General features: G+C 53.5%; 2 protein-coding genes across 2 annotated transcripts in view; both read right to left on the minus strand.

Annotated features, from left to right (window-relative positions):
* Nucleotides 1-827: 827 nt before the first annotated feature.
* On the minus strand, nt 828-3,604 carry LOC128977062 (pinopsin). Its single transcript, XM_054394531.1, has 5 exons — nt 3,250-3,604; nt 2,494-2,676; nt 2,073-2,218; nt 1,623-1,862; nt 828-968 (listed from the first exon to the last, which is right to left on the minus strand). The coding sequence occupies exons 1-5, from the start codon at nt 3,602-3,604 to the stop codon at nt 828-830; spliced, it is 1,065 nt and encodes a 354-aa protein (XP_054250506.1).
* Nucleotides 3,605-7,425: 3,821 nt separating this feature from the next.
* DOC2B (double C2 domain beta) overlaps nt 7,426-19,021 on the minus strand; it is a 35,509-nt gene continuing 23,913 nt past the window's right edge. Inside the window, exons 5-9 of the mRNA XM_054394504.1 lie at nt 11,234-11,360; nt 10,897-11,054; nt 8,762-8,843; nt 8,471-8,567; nt 7,426-7,562 (exon numbers count right to left, since the gene is read on the minus strand). Coding sequence (XP_054250479.1) covers nt 7,426-7,562; nt 8,471-8,567; nt 8,762-8,843; nt 10,897-11,054; nt 11,234-11,360 — 601 coding nt within the window. The remainder of the gene's footprint in view (nt 7,563-8,470; nt 8,568-8,761; nt 8,844-10,896; nt 11,055-11,233; nt 11,361-19,021) is intronic.

Genomic DNA, 19,021 nt, shown 5'->3' on the forward strand with positions numbered 1-19,021 from the left:
GCCTTGTCCTCTTACAGCCTGGGGTTTCACCCTTGCTTTGAAATCTGGATTTAAGGCCCTCCCTTATTGCCTTAAATGTAAATTAAGCTATAACTTTGTGTCCTTGAGCCATGGTGTTTTTCTTGCTCTCCGTTATGGTGGCATATGTGGCACTTGCCATGAGAGAAGTGGCAGCTGTAGTAGCAGGAGGTGAAGGGTTTTCTGTGGAACCTTCCATCAGTTGGTAAAAGAGATGCATGTCAACATGTCAGTGTTTATTAATGTTTATTAACAGTCTGCACTCCAACATTCCTGCTGGATTGTTGCCAGTTTCACAGCATGACCTTCACAGAGAGATCAGGCAATACAAACAGGACTCAGTCTGTCTAGGGGTGGGGAAGGTGCAGCTCTGTCCTATGCACCACTTTGGAGGTGGCAGCACAGCTGGGCCATGTTCAGCCTGACTCCAGGACCAAACAAGAGCTTGGGATGTTTTGCATTGAGGAGAATGACTGATGGGGTCTGTGTTCTTAAACAACTCCCAGCTCCCTGAGGTGAGGGGCTGGAAGGGATTGGGGGCAGGGGGGTCCTTCCTTAGGAGATGGAAAGAAACCTTTGCAGTTTATCCCATGAAGGGATGGCTCCTCCTGCAAGAAGATAAGGTCATGTCTTTCTGGGGAGCACTGTGAGGGTTGCTGGGGACCTCTCCAACCTCCAAGTGCCACTCATCCCCTGGCCATGGGGAGCAGCTACAGCACCAGGCCCTTCTCTGTGTCTGTGTCAGATGAGGCTGGGTGGGACAGGCTGAGCCCAAAGCTGATGCTGGTGCAGGCAGGATCTGGCAGCAGTTAAACAGGGGGGGATGGTGACATCTTCTGCAGCTGGTCTGCAGTGGCACCCACCTGGGGTCTGGGAGCAGCGGGAGCAGTTTTCCCTGTCCCCCAGGGATGGTGACCACAGCAGACCATTTTCAGCAGACAGCCCTGAAACTGAGCAGGGAAAACACAGGTTGTGGTTGTGAGAGAAAGCTGTTGTCCAGCTTGAGGCTCGCTGGCAGAGGCTGGGGGTGGACACTTAGAATCATAGAATCAAGAAGGTTGGAAGAGACCTCAAAGATCATCGAGTCCAACCTGTCACCCTAAACCTCATGACTATCTAAACCATGGCACCAAGTGCCACGTCCAATCCCCTCTTGAACACCTCCAGGGATGGTGACTCCACCACCTCCCTGGGCAGCCCATTCCAATGGCCAACCACTCTCTCTGTGAAGAACTTGTTCTGTTCCGAGTGAGATCTCAGTTCCCAGCCCAACTGTTTGCAGACTCCAGTGGTTTATTGACAATAAAAGTTTCATTCTGTTTGCTTTGTCTGCTCAATGAGCAGTTTGTGATCTAAAATTAAGTTCCCTGACCCCATCAAATCATGGAAGCAGAAAATGAGCTCTTGCTCAGGCTCAGAGGCTGCTCCCTCCCTTGCCATTTTATTTCCCAAATCCTTGCTGCTTACATCGTAATGCCTGGATCAGGCCTGTGTCTGTGCCTGCAGACAGGGTGGGGTCCTCCAGGCTTTATGAGGCCATGAAGCTGTTCTCCAGGAGCCCCAGAGAAGCTGTGCTTTCGTTAGCTACCAGCTCTCGCTCTCACCTGTTTGTTCATGAAGACATAGATGATTGGGTTGTAAATGGTGGCGGTCTTGGAGAAGTAGGAGGGCAGGGAGGCAAGAGCTGGCTGGATGACGATGTCTTTGTTGGTGGCCACCACCAGGGCAAAGGTGGTGTAGGGCAGCCAGCAGATGAGGAAGGCAATCACCATCGCGACCACCATGCGCGTCACCTCCCGCTCGGCCTGCTGCGTGGTGTCCGACTCCTTCTGCTGCGCCGCAGCCTGTGAGGAGTTTGGAAGAGAGAGAGAGAGACTCCTGTTAACAGCTCCCAGCAGTGTCTCCTTCCCTCAGCTGCTCTGGCAGCAGCAGCAGGAGATGCCAGCTCCACTGACTGTCACAAAAAGCTGCCACGAGGCTCTTCATCCCCATGTGCCTCACCTGCAGGGTTGGGAGGGGAAAGGCAGTAACTCAGCTGCACCTGCTGCACTTACCCAGCGCAGGGTCATCACCAAGTTGGTGTAGGAGAAGAGAATCAGGCTGAGGGGCATCACAAAGCAGGTGACAAACAAGGCCAAGATGTAGCTGTTGTTGTGGCTGCCACCAGTGTACCAGTTGGGGCCACAAGATGTTCTCAGACCTGGAACAAAAAAAATTTCAAACCAACCCTGAACAGACCAAAGGCTTGGATGGGGCTCAGTAACAGGCTCCCAAAACAGCATCAGGACTAGCAGGGTCCATCAGATGTGTAGGAAGGGCTGCAGTGTGTTGTGCAATGGGGAGCAACCTCCAAGAGAGGCTTACTGACTGAGCAAGCAGGAGGTGCTCACATTTTAAATACTCTCCAACTAGCCCTACCTGAAACATGACGTGCAAGAAGATAGCACTGTGGAGTCTGAAGCACATCTGCCCTACCTTCAGGCACATAGCTGCTCCAGCCCATGAGTGGTGGAGTTGTCCAGAGCAGTGACCAGCTCCAGGTGAAGGCACAGCCGCTGACCGCATGCCGGTGCTGGAATCGGAAGTCTCCCAGAGGTCTGCAGATGACAATGTAGCGCTCGAAGGCCAGGATGGCCAGGGACCACAGCCCCACGATACCTGGGGGAGGAGGAGGGTTTGTCTCTTAGGAACAGGCCTCCTACTGCCCTGGTGCCCACCCCAGGATGTGGCAGATAATGATGAAGAGCTGTGGAAGGAAGTGGTATAAGAGAAGGTTTTTATGCCAGGGAGAGCTATGAGGAGATCTGACCCTTAAAAATGATGCTGGCAGTTGGGCATCTGTGATGCAGCATGGTGAAGCCCACTGGAGTGTCCTGGACCAAAGGGTTTGTGCAGTTTCATGTTTCCAGGGCACACAAAGCACCAGTGTGCTGACACAGCAGCCAGCACCCCCCTGAAGCACATCCTGAGCAAGGACTCCCAATGTGCCCCAGAGACATTTCCTGCACTATGAAGACCAAGCCAGAAGCTGTGGTGCCCTGGCACAGCCAACCATCTACCTGACCCTCCCCTGTGCTAAAGAACAGCTGATGGACACCAGTCTGACATCCTGCATGAAAGCATTGACTGCAGGAGGTTCAAGCAGCTGATGAAACCACCCCCAGGGCTTATCTGTTAAACACAAAAGCACCAACCAAAGACCAAGACAGCTCTCAGGGTTCCTCTCCTTACCTGTCAGGGAGACCATGAAGCCCTCCAGCTCGCACATCCGCTTGCCAAAGACAAAGAATCCGTTGATGTTGTTGGAGAAGCTGACGGAGCTGCCGCAGAGCGTCACCAGCAGGTCGGCCACGGCCAGGTTCACCAGGATGTAGTTGAGGGGGGACCGCAGCTTCTTGTACCTGATGGACACCACAATGACCAAGCCGTTCACAACCGATGCAGTGACCACAACGAAGCCCATCAGCACAGCCACTGACAGGTACATGCTTCGTGGAGCCTGGTGGGGCCACTGGGGACCATCGTAGGGCCCTGGGGTGCTGTTATTTGGGGGCTCCTGAGAGCTGTTGGAGGAGTCCGAGTCCATTGGTCTCCTTCTGGAGCAGCAGCACCAGGCCAGCTGCTGTAGGTGACCCTCCCCAAAAGCAAGGAGTGAACCTCCCTTTATACCACAGGAGGGTCTGACGTGCCCAGGGAGCTTTGCAGTCAAATACCTTAAGCTGTTTTTCAATCTGAAGGGTTTGTCCTCCTCCCCTTTGATAATCAGCTCTTCATTCTGGAGGGGATGAAGAGTGACTCAAACCACAGCTGATGGCTGAACAGTGCATCCCAGCTGCCTTCCTCCATGAGCCTGAACCCTACCCAGCACCTGGGACTGGCTGTTGTTCCCCAAACAGGGTGCCCAGGAACACAGGCCCAAAGGTCAGGCTCAACAAGGTTCTGAGCAACGTGCTCTAGTGGAGGATGTCCCTGCTCACTGCAGGGGGGATTGGACTAGATGACCTTTGGAGGTCCCTTCCAACCCAAACCACTCTATGGTTCTGTGATTCTGTTATTGCCTTTAGTACTCATGACCAGCCTGGCCACACATGGCCTGAATATTAACTTCTGAAAATACAAAGTATGGGGAGGCAAGGGGTGGAAAATATACATTACATGAGGAGTGGGGCCAGCACTTGCCTCCCTCCCAGCACAGGGAGAGGTCTCAGCATCTTCATCCCAGGATGATCACAGCATCGGAGATGGCAAAATCCATGCACAGGCTTGGCTCAGAGACAGGCATTGCCCAAGGTGCCTCTATCCCCCCCTCTGCTAATGCTACTGAAGAGCACCTTAAGTGATGAGAAGTTAATGGAAACTGCAGAATGGCCAGAGATTTAGTGGGGTTTAATCCTCCTAATCTCCCTTCCACCCTCCAGAACCTGTACAACCTCACAGCACCCTGCTGACACAGCAGGGTCCCCAGTGAAAGTGGGGATGTGGAGTCAGAAACATTATAGGGTTGTTTGTTTTTTGGTTTGTGGGAGTTTTTTTCAGAAGCAAGAGACTGCAAAGTGGAGAACAAAGTCAAGCAGCACCCCGTGTGCTGGTTTAAAAGTCATCTCCCACTCCTTGAGTCTTCATTTGGCCTCAGAACTTCATCTCATGTCTGTGGGTCGCTCACAGAATCCCAACATGGAGGGGGTTGGAAGGGACCTCTGGAGATCAGTCCCTTGCTAATGCAGGTTCACCTACATCAGGTTGCCCAGGATCACACTGTCCAGGTGGGTTGGGAGTCTCTCCAGAGAAAGAGACTCCACCACCTCTCTGGACAGCCTGCTCCAGGGCTCCACCAACCTCACAGCAAAGAAGCTTTTCCTTATGGTTAGGTGGAACCTCCTGGGTTCTAGGTTGTGCCCATTGCCTCTATTCCCATCACTGGGCACCACTGAAGAGTCTGGCCCCATCCTCTTGCCCCCCACCCTTTAGCTTTTGATCAGCATTGTCAGATCCCCTCTCAGGCTGCTCTTCTCCAGGCTAAACAGCCCCAGGTCTCAGCCTTTCCTTGTCAGATGCTCCAGTCCCCTCAGCTGGACTCTCCCCAGTAGTTCCCTGTCTCTCTTGAACTGGGGAGCCCAGAACTGGACCCAGTACTCCAGCTGTGGCCTCACCTGGTGCTCCAAGGAGTGCTGTGCCACACAGAGTTCATGCACCGCAGTACCCACGTGGGGAGATCACAAACTTAAACTGCTGGCAGCGACTTTGCTGGGGTTTTTTTCCCCCTTTTTATTTTAGTTTCTCATTATAAATATTAACAAATCTGACAAAAAGTACACAGAGAGATAATACTGAAATAGAAAAATCGTTCAGGATGCAGGTACAGAGAGTTTCTGCAGCCTTCACATGGTAGCAAAACATCTGTATCAAACATCTCACAAGGCCGGGCATGACGACCACCACTCTGCATGCAGCTGGGATGGACAGCTGGACCATCCCTTAGAAAAGACTGGGGTACAAAGTGAAGGGACCCACACACACAGCATGGCCTACTCCACCTCCAGGCATAAACCAACTCCATGGCAGGATCTGCTGAAAAACCAATGGATTGAAAGTGACTTTGCAGGAAAAGGGAGGCACAGCCAACCCTGGTGCTCATGGAAGCTCAAATCCTAAACCAGGTTTTAAGGTGCTGGACCAGTGACAGAGAGGATTAGTTGGGAACAGCCTACTTGAGGTGCTGCCAGCATTCAAAGAAGATCCGTGCAGATCTGTAGAAGCCTAGGATGGCTTTAGGTTGGAAGGGATCATAGAGATCATCTCCAACCTCCCCACCATGGGCAGCAACACCTCTCAACTAGACTCAGCTGTTCAAGGCCTCATCCAACCTGGCCTTGAACACCCCCAGGGAGGAGGCATCCACAACCTCCCTGGGCAGCCTATTCCAGATTACAAATATGAAGTTGTCTAATAATAATAATAAAAAAAAATCCCCTAGGAACATTGGTTTGGTGATTTCCCCCTCTCCTCCCCCCAAAATCAAACAAAGTGTAACACAATCAGCGTTTTGAGATCCCAATTGTTTTCCAAAGGGAAAAAAGAAAGAAATTGGAAATGCACACACACACACACACAGAGCTACAGGGAAGCTGATGGGGAACCAGCAATGAAATTATGGGTTAGAGGCTGCCAAAATTCCTGGGGGGTGGTGGTGAAGCATTCAGTGGAAAATTTCAGCTCATCCCACTGGGTGCTGGCTCTTGTGCAAACATGACAGCCGTCGTGTTTGCACAAGAGCCAGCGCCCGGTGGGATGAGATATGGAGCTCCATCTTCCCCCAAGGATTCACCCCACAGGATGCAAAGAGGCTGAGAACTGGGATTGTTACTACTAAATGATCGAATTATTACTGTGCTGAACACAGAAATTTGGTTTGGATGCTGTTTGAGACAGAAAATGAACCAACCCTGAGCGTCTCTGCAAACACACCGGGGGCTCAGCTCACAGCTTAAAGCCTCTTGGTTGGGTTTTGAGGTGCAAAAAGGTTGACAAGGGGAAAAATCGATAGGAAAAAAAAAAAAAAGTCTCCTGAAAGGTGGCTTTGCTGGCAAAATAGCCATGCTGAAGCCTGGCAGTGTGGCTCCAGGTGGGAAGAAATAGTTTCCCTGGGAGAGCAGCTGCTGGGAAGGCAGCGTGAGAGCTTTTTTTTTTTTTTTCCCCTCCCCCCCAACTTCTGAACCTGTGCAGCCACCCAGTCCTGGGGAGCATGAGAGGGAAGCTGTGGTCTTGCACAGTGCTGTCAGCCTGCCTGGTTCACTTCACATGGGTGACTGGAGAGGACGAGCACAACGTTCCTGGAAGGAAAGCAAAGAGTCTTCCGAGGTTATCAGGGGACACAACCATTCCGACGGAGGAGCTTTAAATGCATAAAAGGCTGTTGAGGCCCAAACCACAGAGACTGACAAACCACCAGCGACGCGGCAGGACGGCCTTGAGCAAACAGCTCCAGGTGTGTAGTGAGGCCTTTTGCTCAGCTGAGACACACAAACGAGACAGATGCATTCATTTTGCCACTGGGTTGCAAGGCAGCGAGGAGCTGATTCCGTAGAGCAGAGTCAGGAGAGGAGGCAGAGCTGCAGTGCATGCAGGTGTGTGGAGGCACCTGGCCGTGCCTGCGCGGGGCAGGAGCGTGGCAGGGTGCAGAGAGGCCTCTGGGACAAGCCTCAGGGCTTGGGACCTGCTGGGCAGAGCAAACCGCTGCTGCCCTGGGCCCTGGGAAGGGCTTCCTTGCAGCCGGGCTGTGGTGAGGGCTGTTCTGCTCTCCCGGCTGCCCCGGTGCCACCATCCCCTGTGTCCAGAGCCATAAACCAGAGCAGTCCAAAGGCTGTGGCTGGCAGAGCTGTGCCCACCCCGGGAGCGGCTCCGTGGCGCTCAGTCGCTGAGGACGGCCCCTGGCAGCTCGTTGGTGAGCGTGTGCCAGCGCTCGATCTTCTTGTCCTTGTTCTTCAGGCAGTCGAACCAATGCTTCAGCCGCTCGCCCTTGGCGTTGATGCCCAGCACCACACCACCTGCAGAGACAGGCAGGGAGAGCCAGAGGAGGGGGTGAGCATCAGCCCTGAGAGGCATGCCAGGGAGTGCCGAGAGGTGCAAGGGGATGCCAGGAGATGGAGGGACATCAGGGAGTGCTGAGGGGTTCCAAGGGGTGCCAGGGGATGCAGGGACACCAGGGAGTGCTGAGGGGTGCCGAGGGGTGCCAGGGGATGCAGGGACACCAGGGAGTGCTGAGGGGTGCCGAGGGGTGCCAGGGGATGCAGGGACACCAGGGAGTGCTGAGGGGTGCCAAGGGATGCCAGGGGATGCAGGGACACCAGGGGATGCCAGAGTGTAGTGCTGGGAGATGCTGAAGGATGAAGCCAGATTGTGCCCTCCTGGCACCTGATGTCACAACCTGAGGGGACACATGGGCAGTCACAGCCCAGCTTCCCTAGCCCCTCATGGCTGTAGTCTGGGACCTGCCCCAAGCTGCTTGTTCTTGTGCCAAGGGCTGGTTGCTCATTGCATTGCAGTGGCTGTCAGAGGTGCTGGGTGCTTGTTGGCAATAAATCACAGTGATCAGTAACAGAATCACAGCAAACCTAGGTGTCCAACAGAGATAAATGGAACCTCCCTGTTAAGCCTGGGCTTTATTCATAAAGAAAGTATCTGAAAAGAGAAGAGGGGAGGAAGCTGTGTCTGCTCCCTGCTTGGGTGCTCCTCACAGAAGTAAGGATCAGTGGGGGCTGGCTGCAGGAGAGGAGGCTCAGGAAAGAGGATGTGTAGGAAAGATAAAAGCAGAACAGAGCGGAACATGGAGATGGAGCACAAACCAGAAGGCTGGAGAACTGCAGAAGAGCAGTGGATGAAAAAAGAGGAGGCACAGAAGGTGAAGATAAAACAAAAGAGGCTGAGGAGGATCTGGAGTGCTCCGCTCACTCACCTATGAAATCATTTGATTTCCCAATATCGTAGTCCCACACTGTGACTTCCAAGGTCTTTTTGGCCAGGTCTCCATGCTTTATCTCATAGCAAAACTCCTGTGGGGGATGAAGACAGAGTCAGCATGAACCGTGCTGGGCTCTTCCCTGGCCTGTTGTCTTTTGCCACCCACAGGGAACTCAACCTCCACCCCTCACCTAACGACTGAGGTGTTCAGGGGTTTTTTTCCTCCTTTTAGGTCTAAGGACTGAAAAAAGCCCTTAGGTGAGAACCACAGCTGGTGAAAACCTACCTCGTTGAACTCGGGGTTCAGTGTCTTCTTCTTCACTGCTGTCTTATGCTTTGATTTCTTGTCCTCATCTGGTTTCAAGTAACTGCAAGGAAATCAACACGGCAGAGTCACACTCAGGTCCCATACCCCTCCCAGAGAGGAAGCCAGGCAGAACTGCCCAGGCCCTCCCCTGCAACCTGGGCACAGGTTGGGGCACCTGCAGCTGCATAAGCAGGGTGAAATGGGTGGCTGAGGCCCCTGGAGCTGCAGCTGCCTACTCCCCTGCCAAAATGCTGGGAATGTCTGTAAGGAAGCAGCATGTCCCCGGGTTAGGTAAGTTGCTGGCTGCCATCAAGAGCACCAATTATCCCATCTCCAGTCCCTAGGGGACACTGGCACCACACACATGCTCCCAGCATCCTAAATCAAATGCTCCCAGTCCAGACCTGGAACTCTGAGACTGGGTTGTTCATCCAGAGCCTTGCCAGGAGGCAGAACCCACATGCAGGAGCAAGTGCAGCAGTCACAGCTTCTGGCACTGCTTTCCCTGCAGGGCCAGAAAGCAAATGGAATTAAGTGTCCTCAAGCAGAGAGGACACCTCATATCTGGGCCAGGCCAAAGCAAATCCTTCATTGTTTTGTCTTGGTGCTGCTCCTTTAAACATCAGTGCTTCTTCCTCATTACACTTTCCTGATCTTGCTCATAATTAAAAAATGAGGGCTTGCTCCAAGAAGCATCACTTGTCTGTCTGCTGATACAGCCTACTGCAGATAGCACCAGGGGCACCTAAAAACAACTGTGTACAGCAGGAATGATCTTAACTCCAAGGACTGAGCCTCCCAGGAGCATTTAAAAGAGCATGAGTGGATTTTTATGCAAACACCTTCGCTCCTAACAATTACACAGGAAGGTGAAAGGTGCTGCCAGTAAACTCTGTTACTGGCCTCCCAGTAACTCTGCCTTACCAAACAGCATCCTTGTGGGTCAGCACCCTGGGGACAGGGATTATAGAATGGGCACAGGGAGGGCTCAGCCCTGGCTCCCCTGTGCTTTGCAGAGTGTAAGTTTGAAAAATGTCATCCACCCAAACCCAGGAGCTGTGGTGGTGCAGGGCCCCATGCCAGCCCAGCTCTGCAATAGCAAACTATGTTCTTCCTCAGCTTCTCTTAACCCCTGTACAAGCCACCTGGGCGAGGCTGAGTACCAGCAGCCCAGCAGAGCCATTTGAATGCCTCTTTTGTTTTTAATATTGCTGGCATTTTCCAGCAGGAAGGCTATTCCAAGTCATTTACATTGCAAAGTGTCAGTGGGACCTGTACACGTGCCCTGGGCTCTGTTAACCAGGCCCTGGAGTCACCCCAGCCCTGGGCTGCGATTAAAGTGCTATCTGACCTAATTAGACACATGTAATTAGAGCCTTGCCGATGTCGGGCTGGGAGCTGGGCTAGAGCCTCCTCTCCCTTGGCACCTGTGGAAGGGGGCAATTAATTGCCTGTCCCCAGGACACTGGTGCCCCTGTGCCACCAGCCAGGAGGACCAGACCTCACCCAGGAGCCATCCCCATCCCAAGAGGGATAGTGTGGGCTTCCAAGAGTGAAAAGGCTGAGGGCTCACCAGCAGGAAAAGCAAAGGCTGGGGTTCATTGGAAAGCAAAGCACAGGTGCTGAGCAAGGTCCAGGACCATCAGGCACAGGCTTCATCTTACTTGGGCAATACTCTTCTCCATGCTGAGACCCACCACCTGCCAGGCTAGGGCTGTGCCATCAGCAAAACCCAACCATATCTGCCTGCTTTGGGCTGTCAGTTCTGTCCCCAGGCCTGGGTCCCTGCTACAGACCCTCTCTCATGCAAGGGCAGTGCCAGTGGGCAGTGCTGAGCCCGGCAGGGGGGCACTGCCCAACCAGCAGGGACAATGCAGTGCCCGGGGCATGGCCACCGGGCACCTCCCCCTACCCGCCGTGCTTTGAAGGGCTGTAAAACACTTGCCGGGCAATAAGGCGGCAGGGGACTGGAAGCTGCTGCCGCGACGCCCTCATTTGCATCTCCTAAGGAGATCAATTCATTTCCTCTGCAGGGACAGGCAGGAGGGGCCGGCTTGGCTCGGCCAAGGGCTGGCAGCAGCGGCGGCGGTGCCCGGGCACAGAGCCTCACTCACGTTTTGACGTAGGGGTCGGAGTAGCCATTGGCGTCCATGGCGGCCAGGTGGGCGCAGCGGATGATGCCCACCAGCAGCCCCTGCTTCTGTGAGCTGTACTTGAGCGAGATGAGGATCCGGCCACGCTCCTCCAGCGACTTGTCCTCTGTTTTATCTATCTGGGGAGGGAACACAGCGAGTCCAGGGGCTGCTCCAGGACAGCCCAGCACTCATTGTGCCAGGGATGCTCACCCCACCCCTGAGCACGTCTGAGGGATCAAACACTCCTTGCCCCAGGAAGAAGCTGCTCTACCTGCAAGCTCACAGTGGGGGACACTGCTCTGAACACCCCACTCACCGGCAGCTGCTTCTCCAGGCAGATGTTGAAGTTTTTGGTCTGGTTGGGCTTCAGTTTCTTGAGTGGGATCCGCGTCTCCCCGATGAACTCGTTGTGGCGGAACTTGTCCTCGTCACAGACTGAGATCCTGCAACAAGCACAGGTTTAGCAGGGCTGCCGAGGAGAGGGGAGGTGATGGCAGGAGGGAAGGGGCTACCCCACTACACAGCAGGTCCCCCCGCAGTGAGGGGACAACTTTGAGGCCACCATTGCCCAGGTCAGTGACAAGGCACCTTCCTTACAGGCAGCTGGAGGACATCAATCCACTGCTACAGTCCAGCCACGGCCGCTCATAATGTTTCAGTGTGACATCCAATATCTTGTTCTGCTGTACCTCTGCAGCTGAGACCCAAGGCTACTGGGATAGTGGGACCAGTTCTGGGGAAGCAGAGGGATGATGCAGGAGGCAGAGGCTGTGCTACACCGTGTCTCCCAGCTCCATCACACAGCCCCCACACGGAGCTACCTGCACACCCAGCTGAACCCCACAGCCGCCATGGCCATCTCTCCTGCTCCAACCCCATCCTGGCTCCTGTGCTCCTTGGGATGGCTGTCACCTGCCGGGGTTAGGGTCCCTCCCAGGAGATGCTCAAAACCCCTGAACATCATAGAATCAATCAGTCAGGGTTGGAAGGGACCACAAGGATCATCTAGTTCCAACCCCGCTGCCATGGGCAGGGACACCCCACACTAGATCATGACCCTGCACTGCCATACCCCAGCCCAGGCACTGTCAGGAAAGCAACCCAGGGCCCCAAACATCCAAATGGTTCTTCCATAAAAACATCAAAGTCATCACTGACTAAAGCAAAACTATTCTGAGCTGCTGCCAGCCCAGCTGCATCCTGCCCATCCTGTCCAGCTGCTCTGCCTAAATCCATTCTCAGACTGCATGGCCAGGAAAAACCCCCCTCTGCACCAAGGAGCTTGGGCACTCTTCTGAGTGTGTCAGCTCCCAGGGTGTCCCTTGGTGCTGGGGACCTCCCTGTCCCATGGAGGAACATGTAGGAGGTCCTCTGCCTCCTCTCCCAACATGCAGACAAAAGCAGGAGGCATTTGCAGACCCAGCCTGCAAAACACACCACACCTCAGCCACAAGAAGCTCTCCCAACCCCAGTGGGGCCCTGGCAGGGCTGGGTCCCAGGGCACAGGCGGTGACACAGCCTGCGGGCAGTGACGGAGCTGCTGAGCACAGGCTGCTGAGCACAGGCTGCTTTCCATGGCAGAGCTATAAATGCCTTCCCTGAGCTGGCAGCTAATGAGTCATTTCTCTGCTGCTTCCCAGCCCATTTCCAGGCATCAGGAGAGATGACAGAAGAGCAAAGTTAGTGCTCGCACACAGCCTCTGCTCACAGCTCCTGAAATCCCAGAGAGGACCTGGAGGGTGCTGGCTGCCTTGGGAGGGACCAGCTGACCCCCAGCAGTGCTGCCTGGAACTGGGCACAAGGAAAGCCATCTCATCCCACTCCAAAGGGAGCATCCTCCATCCTGCACCCCCATGGGAACCACACAGTGGGGCTTCTCATCTGTAAAGGAAAGGCATTTCCCTTCCCTTCCCTTCCCTTCCCTTCCCTTCCCTTCCCTTCCCTTCCCTTCCCTTCCCTTCCCTTCCCTTCCCTTCCCTTCCCTTCCCTTCCCTTCCCTTCCCTTCCCTTGTTTGTTTTTAGTTTCCCTACATTGTCTTCTTGTCCATTTTAAAGCCGCCTGACTTCTTCTCTCCTTCATCTGCTCCCACTGGTGCCCATTTCCCAAGGGCAGCACCTCTGCCTCCAGGGACCATACCCTGTTTTGCCAGGTTTCAACAAATGAGACCTCTTCAGAAAGGGGTAAGAGTAATTAAAAATGAACAGTGCCCTGGGATCCTGCCTCAGAATAATTAACTGCACACCATGCCTCTGGCCTGTGCAGTGCCTGGACAGTTTGTCCATGGATGGTTTATCCCTGGGTGGTTTATCAATGGGTGGTTTATATGTGGATGTTTTCTCCAGGAAGGGTTTGAACATCCTCATGCCCACAAATGAGTAACAAGATGATGAGGGAGCCATGGGGATGGCTCAGTCACACAGCACAAAGACTCTCAGTGCCAGGGAGCAACAGAAGAAGAGGGTCTAGAAACAAATTGCACAACTGGAAGTTAGGGAATGCTGCTCTCCAGAAAACCATAGCTGGCTGCAGCGTTACTATAGATACCCACTAAGAACCCACCCCACTGCAACAGTAAATCCTCAAAGAGAATCTCAAATGCAGGCACAACATTTCCTATTTCCCCTCCTCCTCTCACCTCCCTTCTGCAGAACGAAACGGAAAAAGGAGCAGCAGCAGCTGCTCCAGACAAGAAGTGGCACTTGCCAGGCATGCACAACCCCACACCCATCTGGCCAAGGCTCTGGGGAGGGAAAACAAGAGCTCTGGAGGAGAGCTGTTCTGGAGGGAAAGCAAGAGCTCTGGAGGAGAGCTGGGCTGGAGGGAAAACAAGAGCTCTGGAGGAGAGCTGGGCTGGAGGGAGAGGAGCATGGCCCCACAGGGAGCTGACAGCCAAGGCTGTATTTTTACACCCAGCACCTGCAGAGTGGTGCCATCTCTTGCACACCCAGGGGAGGGAGGCTGTGGTGCTGATTTTACCTCTTAGGAACACGAGTAACAAGATCTTCCCCTGACAATGTCTAGATGCACCCCAGAAGCACGAGAAGAAGATACCAAATGCAATGTCCTACATACTGTGAAGCTCCAGAACCACCCAGGATGGGCAGACAGCCAGGAAGGAAATGGTTGGAAAATTTGAGTGGTGGTGGCAGGGAGAGCACCTCCAGTATCACACTGGGAGGGGCTGGAGAATCCCACTGAGCCCTATTTCCCCCCATGGGGACACAGGAAGTCCCTTGCTCCCCCCTTACCAGGTAACTCTGAGGACACCAGTCCCTGTGCAGCTCAGAGACCTTCAGCTCAGCCCCAGGCAGATGCCAGCTTCTCTCTGCACTGACCCCTGGCACAGCTCCTACCCCAAGCCCTCCTTTAGCAGCACCCAGGGCACAGGAACATCCCCAGGTAGCAAAACAACCACAGCTGCCTGTGCTGCAGCCCACCCAAGGGCAAACCCTTCCTCAAAGGACAAAGGTGACAAATGGGGGTACTGTTGGTGTCCCCAAGGCCCAGCCTGCTGCAGTGCCATGGGATGCATGTCCCCTTTGTCCCACAGGACCAACAGCACCCTGGGCAGAGGCAGAGGTGCTGCATGATGGCAGCAGCTCAGCCTGGCACAGCACTGGGGTGATGGCCATCCTCCTTGTCCCTGCTGATGTCACAAGCTAGTTGTGGCATTTGCACAGAACTGGGTCCCTTGGGAGGCAGTTTTGGGCACACCTGCAAGACCTGGGAACCACTGCTGCCTCTGAGCTGCACAACAGAGCTCGAGATGCCACCAAGTTTCTGCAAGCCCCATTTTCCCCTCTGGCAACTCTGGCCACCTCTCAGATGGAGCCCCATATTTTGTGCCCATCTGTGTGTGGTGCCCAGAGGTAGTCCAAACACAGAGTTCTGAGGCAGCCCTTGGACTGAGCTGCTGAACCCCAGTCCCTCTGGCTGGCTGTGCTTCATCATCACCAGGACAGTTTGTAACTCCGGCAGGCTGGTGGTGCCCTGGTCTGTGAGCAAAGGCAGCGAGCCTGAATCAGAGGCAGCCCCAGCCCCAGCCCCAGCCCCAGCCCTCCCTTTGGAAACAGGCATCATTACACCAGCTTGGATTCTATCACAGGCGATCAGCGTGGTGGAATTTTCATGCCTTGGGTTGGAAAAAATGAGCTCCGAGTCAAAAAGCAAGAGACACCCCTGGCAGCCCCAGTCCCCTGGCAGCCCCAGCCCTTCACTCAGACATCATCCCTCCCTTGTCTGTCTTCATTCAACCCAGGCCCCCGAGCTCGGCTTTTGGTTTGACAGCTTCCACTGAGGGGTCTTGATCTCTGAGTTAAGGGCTGTGAAAGCCACCTTGAAAGAAAACTAAGCAGCAAGTGAACAATCGCAGCTCATTAAACTTCTCCCTCCTACTCAGCCCAGGCTCCTGGGTCACAGTCCTGACTCACTGCCACTCAAGCTGACTCACAACTTCTGCTCACACACACACTCCTCTGGCCGCTTTCCCATCATAGAAGGGGGAGAACAGGGGGTCACTGGGGACCTTCTCCCACAGCACACATCCACATAACAAGCAGCAGTGCCTGAAGATGCATCTCCTCTAAGATCCCTTATGGTCCCTATAGCAACTTGGGAGGCTCTCGAAGGAGGAGCAGATGTGCAGGTGATGCCTGCTTGTACTAAGGGAAGAAAGGAAGCTGTGACTGCCCAGCTCTCCCAAAAGCCAAGGGAGGATTCAGTGCCAGGCTCCACCACAAAATCCCTCGAGCAGTGAGCACAGAGACCCCAGGAAAAGTGAGATGAAACGATGAGTGTGCCTTCAGTTCTGGAGGAAACCTCATTCAGTGCTTCTGGAGTAAAGCAAATAGGGACCCTGAAGCTCTGGGTGCCTGCAGCACGTCTACTAGACCTGATCAAGTACTGTTTTCTGAATAATGTATTTAATGAGTCATAATGTTTGTCAACACATGATTAAACAAAGAATTCCTGGCATTCGTGGGCTAGCTGAGTACCACATGAATAATGCATGGCCTCGCCAACATATCTGGGTATGAATAATTGTATCCAATATCTGCCCAGCTCTGGTATTTATTATGAATCCAATCTATTTATTGCGTATTGCCTTGTTTCAATGCAGGAGATTTTATTCTGCCTATGTCAGTTTCTCCTCCAGAATTCCTCTGCAGCCCCTGGTCATGCAACCCAGCTTCCCACTACCAGAGACCACAGCTGAGCTGCTGGGGCATGGTCAGAGAGGGGCTGGGAGAGGGGAATGCAGGGTGGGATTTACTTCTGTGCTGGCAAGGAACCTGTTCCCAAGCCCAGCAAGCCCAGGCCAATGAGCCCAGCATCTTTGGAGAAGCTCTGAATGTGCCTTCTCTCAGGCTGGTGGGTGGTTTAATCCCTACTAAGCCTTGGGCTAGACTCAAGGATATTTAATTCAATGAATGGATAAGACCTTTCAAGATCCTCCCACCTGCTGCGCTTCATGAAATCTGAGGGAGCTGCTGGGCTTTGAGGGGGTTGATTCATTAACAAACCCCTGCTTGCCACACAATCAGCTGAGCTGCCTTCACCTCTCCTTCTCCCTTGGGGGTGGCCCTGCTTGGGGAGGTGAAGCACAACAGCTCCTGGGGCTTGTGTCTGTCACCTGACCAGCTCAGACAAGGCTGCACAGGGACAAGAGGCAGCTTGTTGGGGCACGGTGTGGGGCTGGGGGGCTCAGGGAAAAGGGGGCTCATTACCCTGCTCTCCAGGAGGGAAAGGATGCTCCTGCTCTGGTCTCTGTGACAAGGTGAATGCCACTTGTTCCCCAGGAGGTCTTCAGGCAGTGGTAGAGTGCTCTGTGCCAACACCAACCCACCACAACCCATGCTGGACACATTCTACCAAGAGCCCAGGTGGGCAGGGAAGATTTTTTTTGGGTGCTCCTCCAGCTTTTCCACTACATCACAGGCTCTCCAGGTGGCTGGGTGGCAAAGGCTGGCAGCAGCTTTGATCTCCTTCGTTACTTCTACATTAAAGAGATTTTGCAGTCATGTTCCCTGCCCCTCTGCACATCTCAGCACCAAGGAGGCACCTGAGCAATGATCACCTCCCAGATCGAGGGAAGCATCACTCATGCTCTTTCAACTCCAGACAGATGCCTTGCAGGAGCTTCACCTGATTAGCACCAGGGAAGGCAGCATCCCCACAGCTTTGAAGCTGGCTTTTCCTAGAGGAGGAGGAGATATTTTGCTAAGATGATGGATGAGGGAAGTGAAGGACTGAAGGTAATGGCATGGGAGGGTGAAGACCCACTGCCATTGGTGTTATGGAGAGCCTCACAGAGGAGAAACAGCTTAACCCACACCAAAATAAAAAGTCCTGAGAGAGCTCCAGACAACAAGGACCTCAGGTCACCCATCCCTCCTCATGTAAAGCAAAGATTCCAGCCCAGCTGGGCAGCCCTTCTCCCAGTATCAAGTGATAGAACTGTCCTCAAGTTGTGCCAGGAATATTTAGGTTGGATATTAGGAACAATTTCTTTGCTGCAAGAGTGGTCAGGCATTGGAACAGGCTGCTCAGGGAGGTGTTCAAAAACATGCAGGCATAGCATTTGGGGACGTGGCTTAACGACCATGGAGGTGTTAGGCTGATGGTTGTACTTGATCTTAAAGGCCTTTTCCAACCAAAATGATTCTATGACTATGATTCAGTGGATATATCTATGAGAGGCTGCAACATTTCCCAGTCCTGCATCCTTCTACTCCATTAAGTATCCAGTGTTTGAAAAGAAGAAAATTCAAGTAAAGAATTAAAATAAAAAGTGTCTTTTTCTACCTTGTGGCTGATTTGAAAGAAATCTTATCTCATCTAAACCTGCCTCAGGATAAATAAATAAAATCTTCTCTGCCAATATCTTCAACCGTGAAAAGAGAGAAAAGAAAAAAAATGGGGCTGGGGAATTGCTCTTAAAGAAAATGAAAAGCACTTGAATTTTAGGCTCTGGCTCCTCTGTGCAAGATAATAAATGGAGCCACAGTGCTCAGAAGCTTGTTTTAGCAGAAGAATTCCCTGGGCCATAGGCAAGAGTTTGAGTTCCCACCTGAAATTCCACCAGACCCATTGGGCAGAGCAGATGGTACCTGCCCAGTGCCTGAGGGCAGGCTGGGCCCTGCCACCAAGGCCAGAAGCACTGAGCACAGGGAAGGACACAGGGCCACCAAGGCTGCAAGCACTGTACTGCATTGAACCTTTACACACCACTCTACAGGAGGGACATTCTTGAAAGGGTTCAAAGTCCTGACTACAAAAATGTGGAGGTCCACACAAGAGAAGAGGTTGAAACCACTTAGGAAAGCCCACCACAGCCAGGGGAGGACACGGCTCACATGGCAGGCAACAGCCCCAGGGCAGAGGTGCCAGGTGGGAAATCTTCTCCAACAAAAAGTTTGTTTCTTTAATTTGTCTCCAATTTGTTTCTTTAATTCTTCATTTCCAGACCTGGGGACAGGCTCCAACAAAGGTCATCAGTTAGCTGCAAATGCCAGTGAGTCAGAACTGCACTTGGATGCTTCTCTCCAGGTAGAGAGAATTTTGATCCTTAATTATCACCTAATTCACTGGGGTCAGCTGCTGGCAAGGAAGCCTCAGCTGCAACGTGCAGTCTTGGTGCAGAGTGCTGGAGAGCCTGGGAACCTCCCTGCCAAGAGGCAGCTCAGATGGATGGATGGATGTCTCTGGTGGCATGGGGACCTTATCCCTGCATAAGCAGATGAAGCTTTGCAGGGAGTTTTGCTCCCTGCAGTTGCCCATCCGGGAGCTTGCACAGGGCACCTGCACCAGGGGCAAGCCCGAGGCTTCCCTCACCTCCCTGAAAGGATCCCTTTGAAGCTATTTGGGTAACTGGCCATTAACAGACCTTGCAAGCAAGTTCCTGAGCTCCCAAGACAGAAATGCACCTTTGTTCAGCCACACCCACCCACACAGCGACTGCATCACCATGGAGTTCTGGAAGTGGGGTCAAGGGTCTGTGCATGGCACTTAGTTTTAGAGGAGGCACAAGGAGCCTCCATGTGCTGAGCCCTGCAGGAGCCCATGGCCATGCTTGGCTCCCCATCCCCCAGGCTGATGGGCAGG

Source organism: Indicator indicator, chromosome 30 (genome assembly GCF_027791375.1).
Source record: "Indicator indicator isolate 239-I01 chromosome 30, UM_Iind_1.1, whole genome shotgun sequence".
NCBI lineage: Eukaryota > Metazoa > Chordata > Aves > Piciformes > Indicatoridae > Indicator > Indicator indicator.

Bases quoted from the DNA above. Each gene is read 5' to 3' on its own strand.
- LOC128977062 (XM_054394531.1), bottom strand. From the start codon at position 3,604: ATGGACTCGGACTCCTCCAACAGCTCTCAGGAGCCCCCAAATAACAGC. The intron at 2,677-3,249 runs GTAAGGAGAGGA...CTCCTCCCCCAG, and splicing joins CTTCATGGTCTCCCTGACAG to GTATCGTGGGGCTGTGGTCC. The intron at 969-1,622 runs GTGAGAGCGAGA...TTCCCTGCTCAG, and splicing joins ATGTCTTCATGAACAAACAG to TTTCAGGGCTGTCTGCTGAA.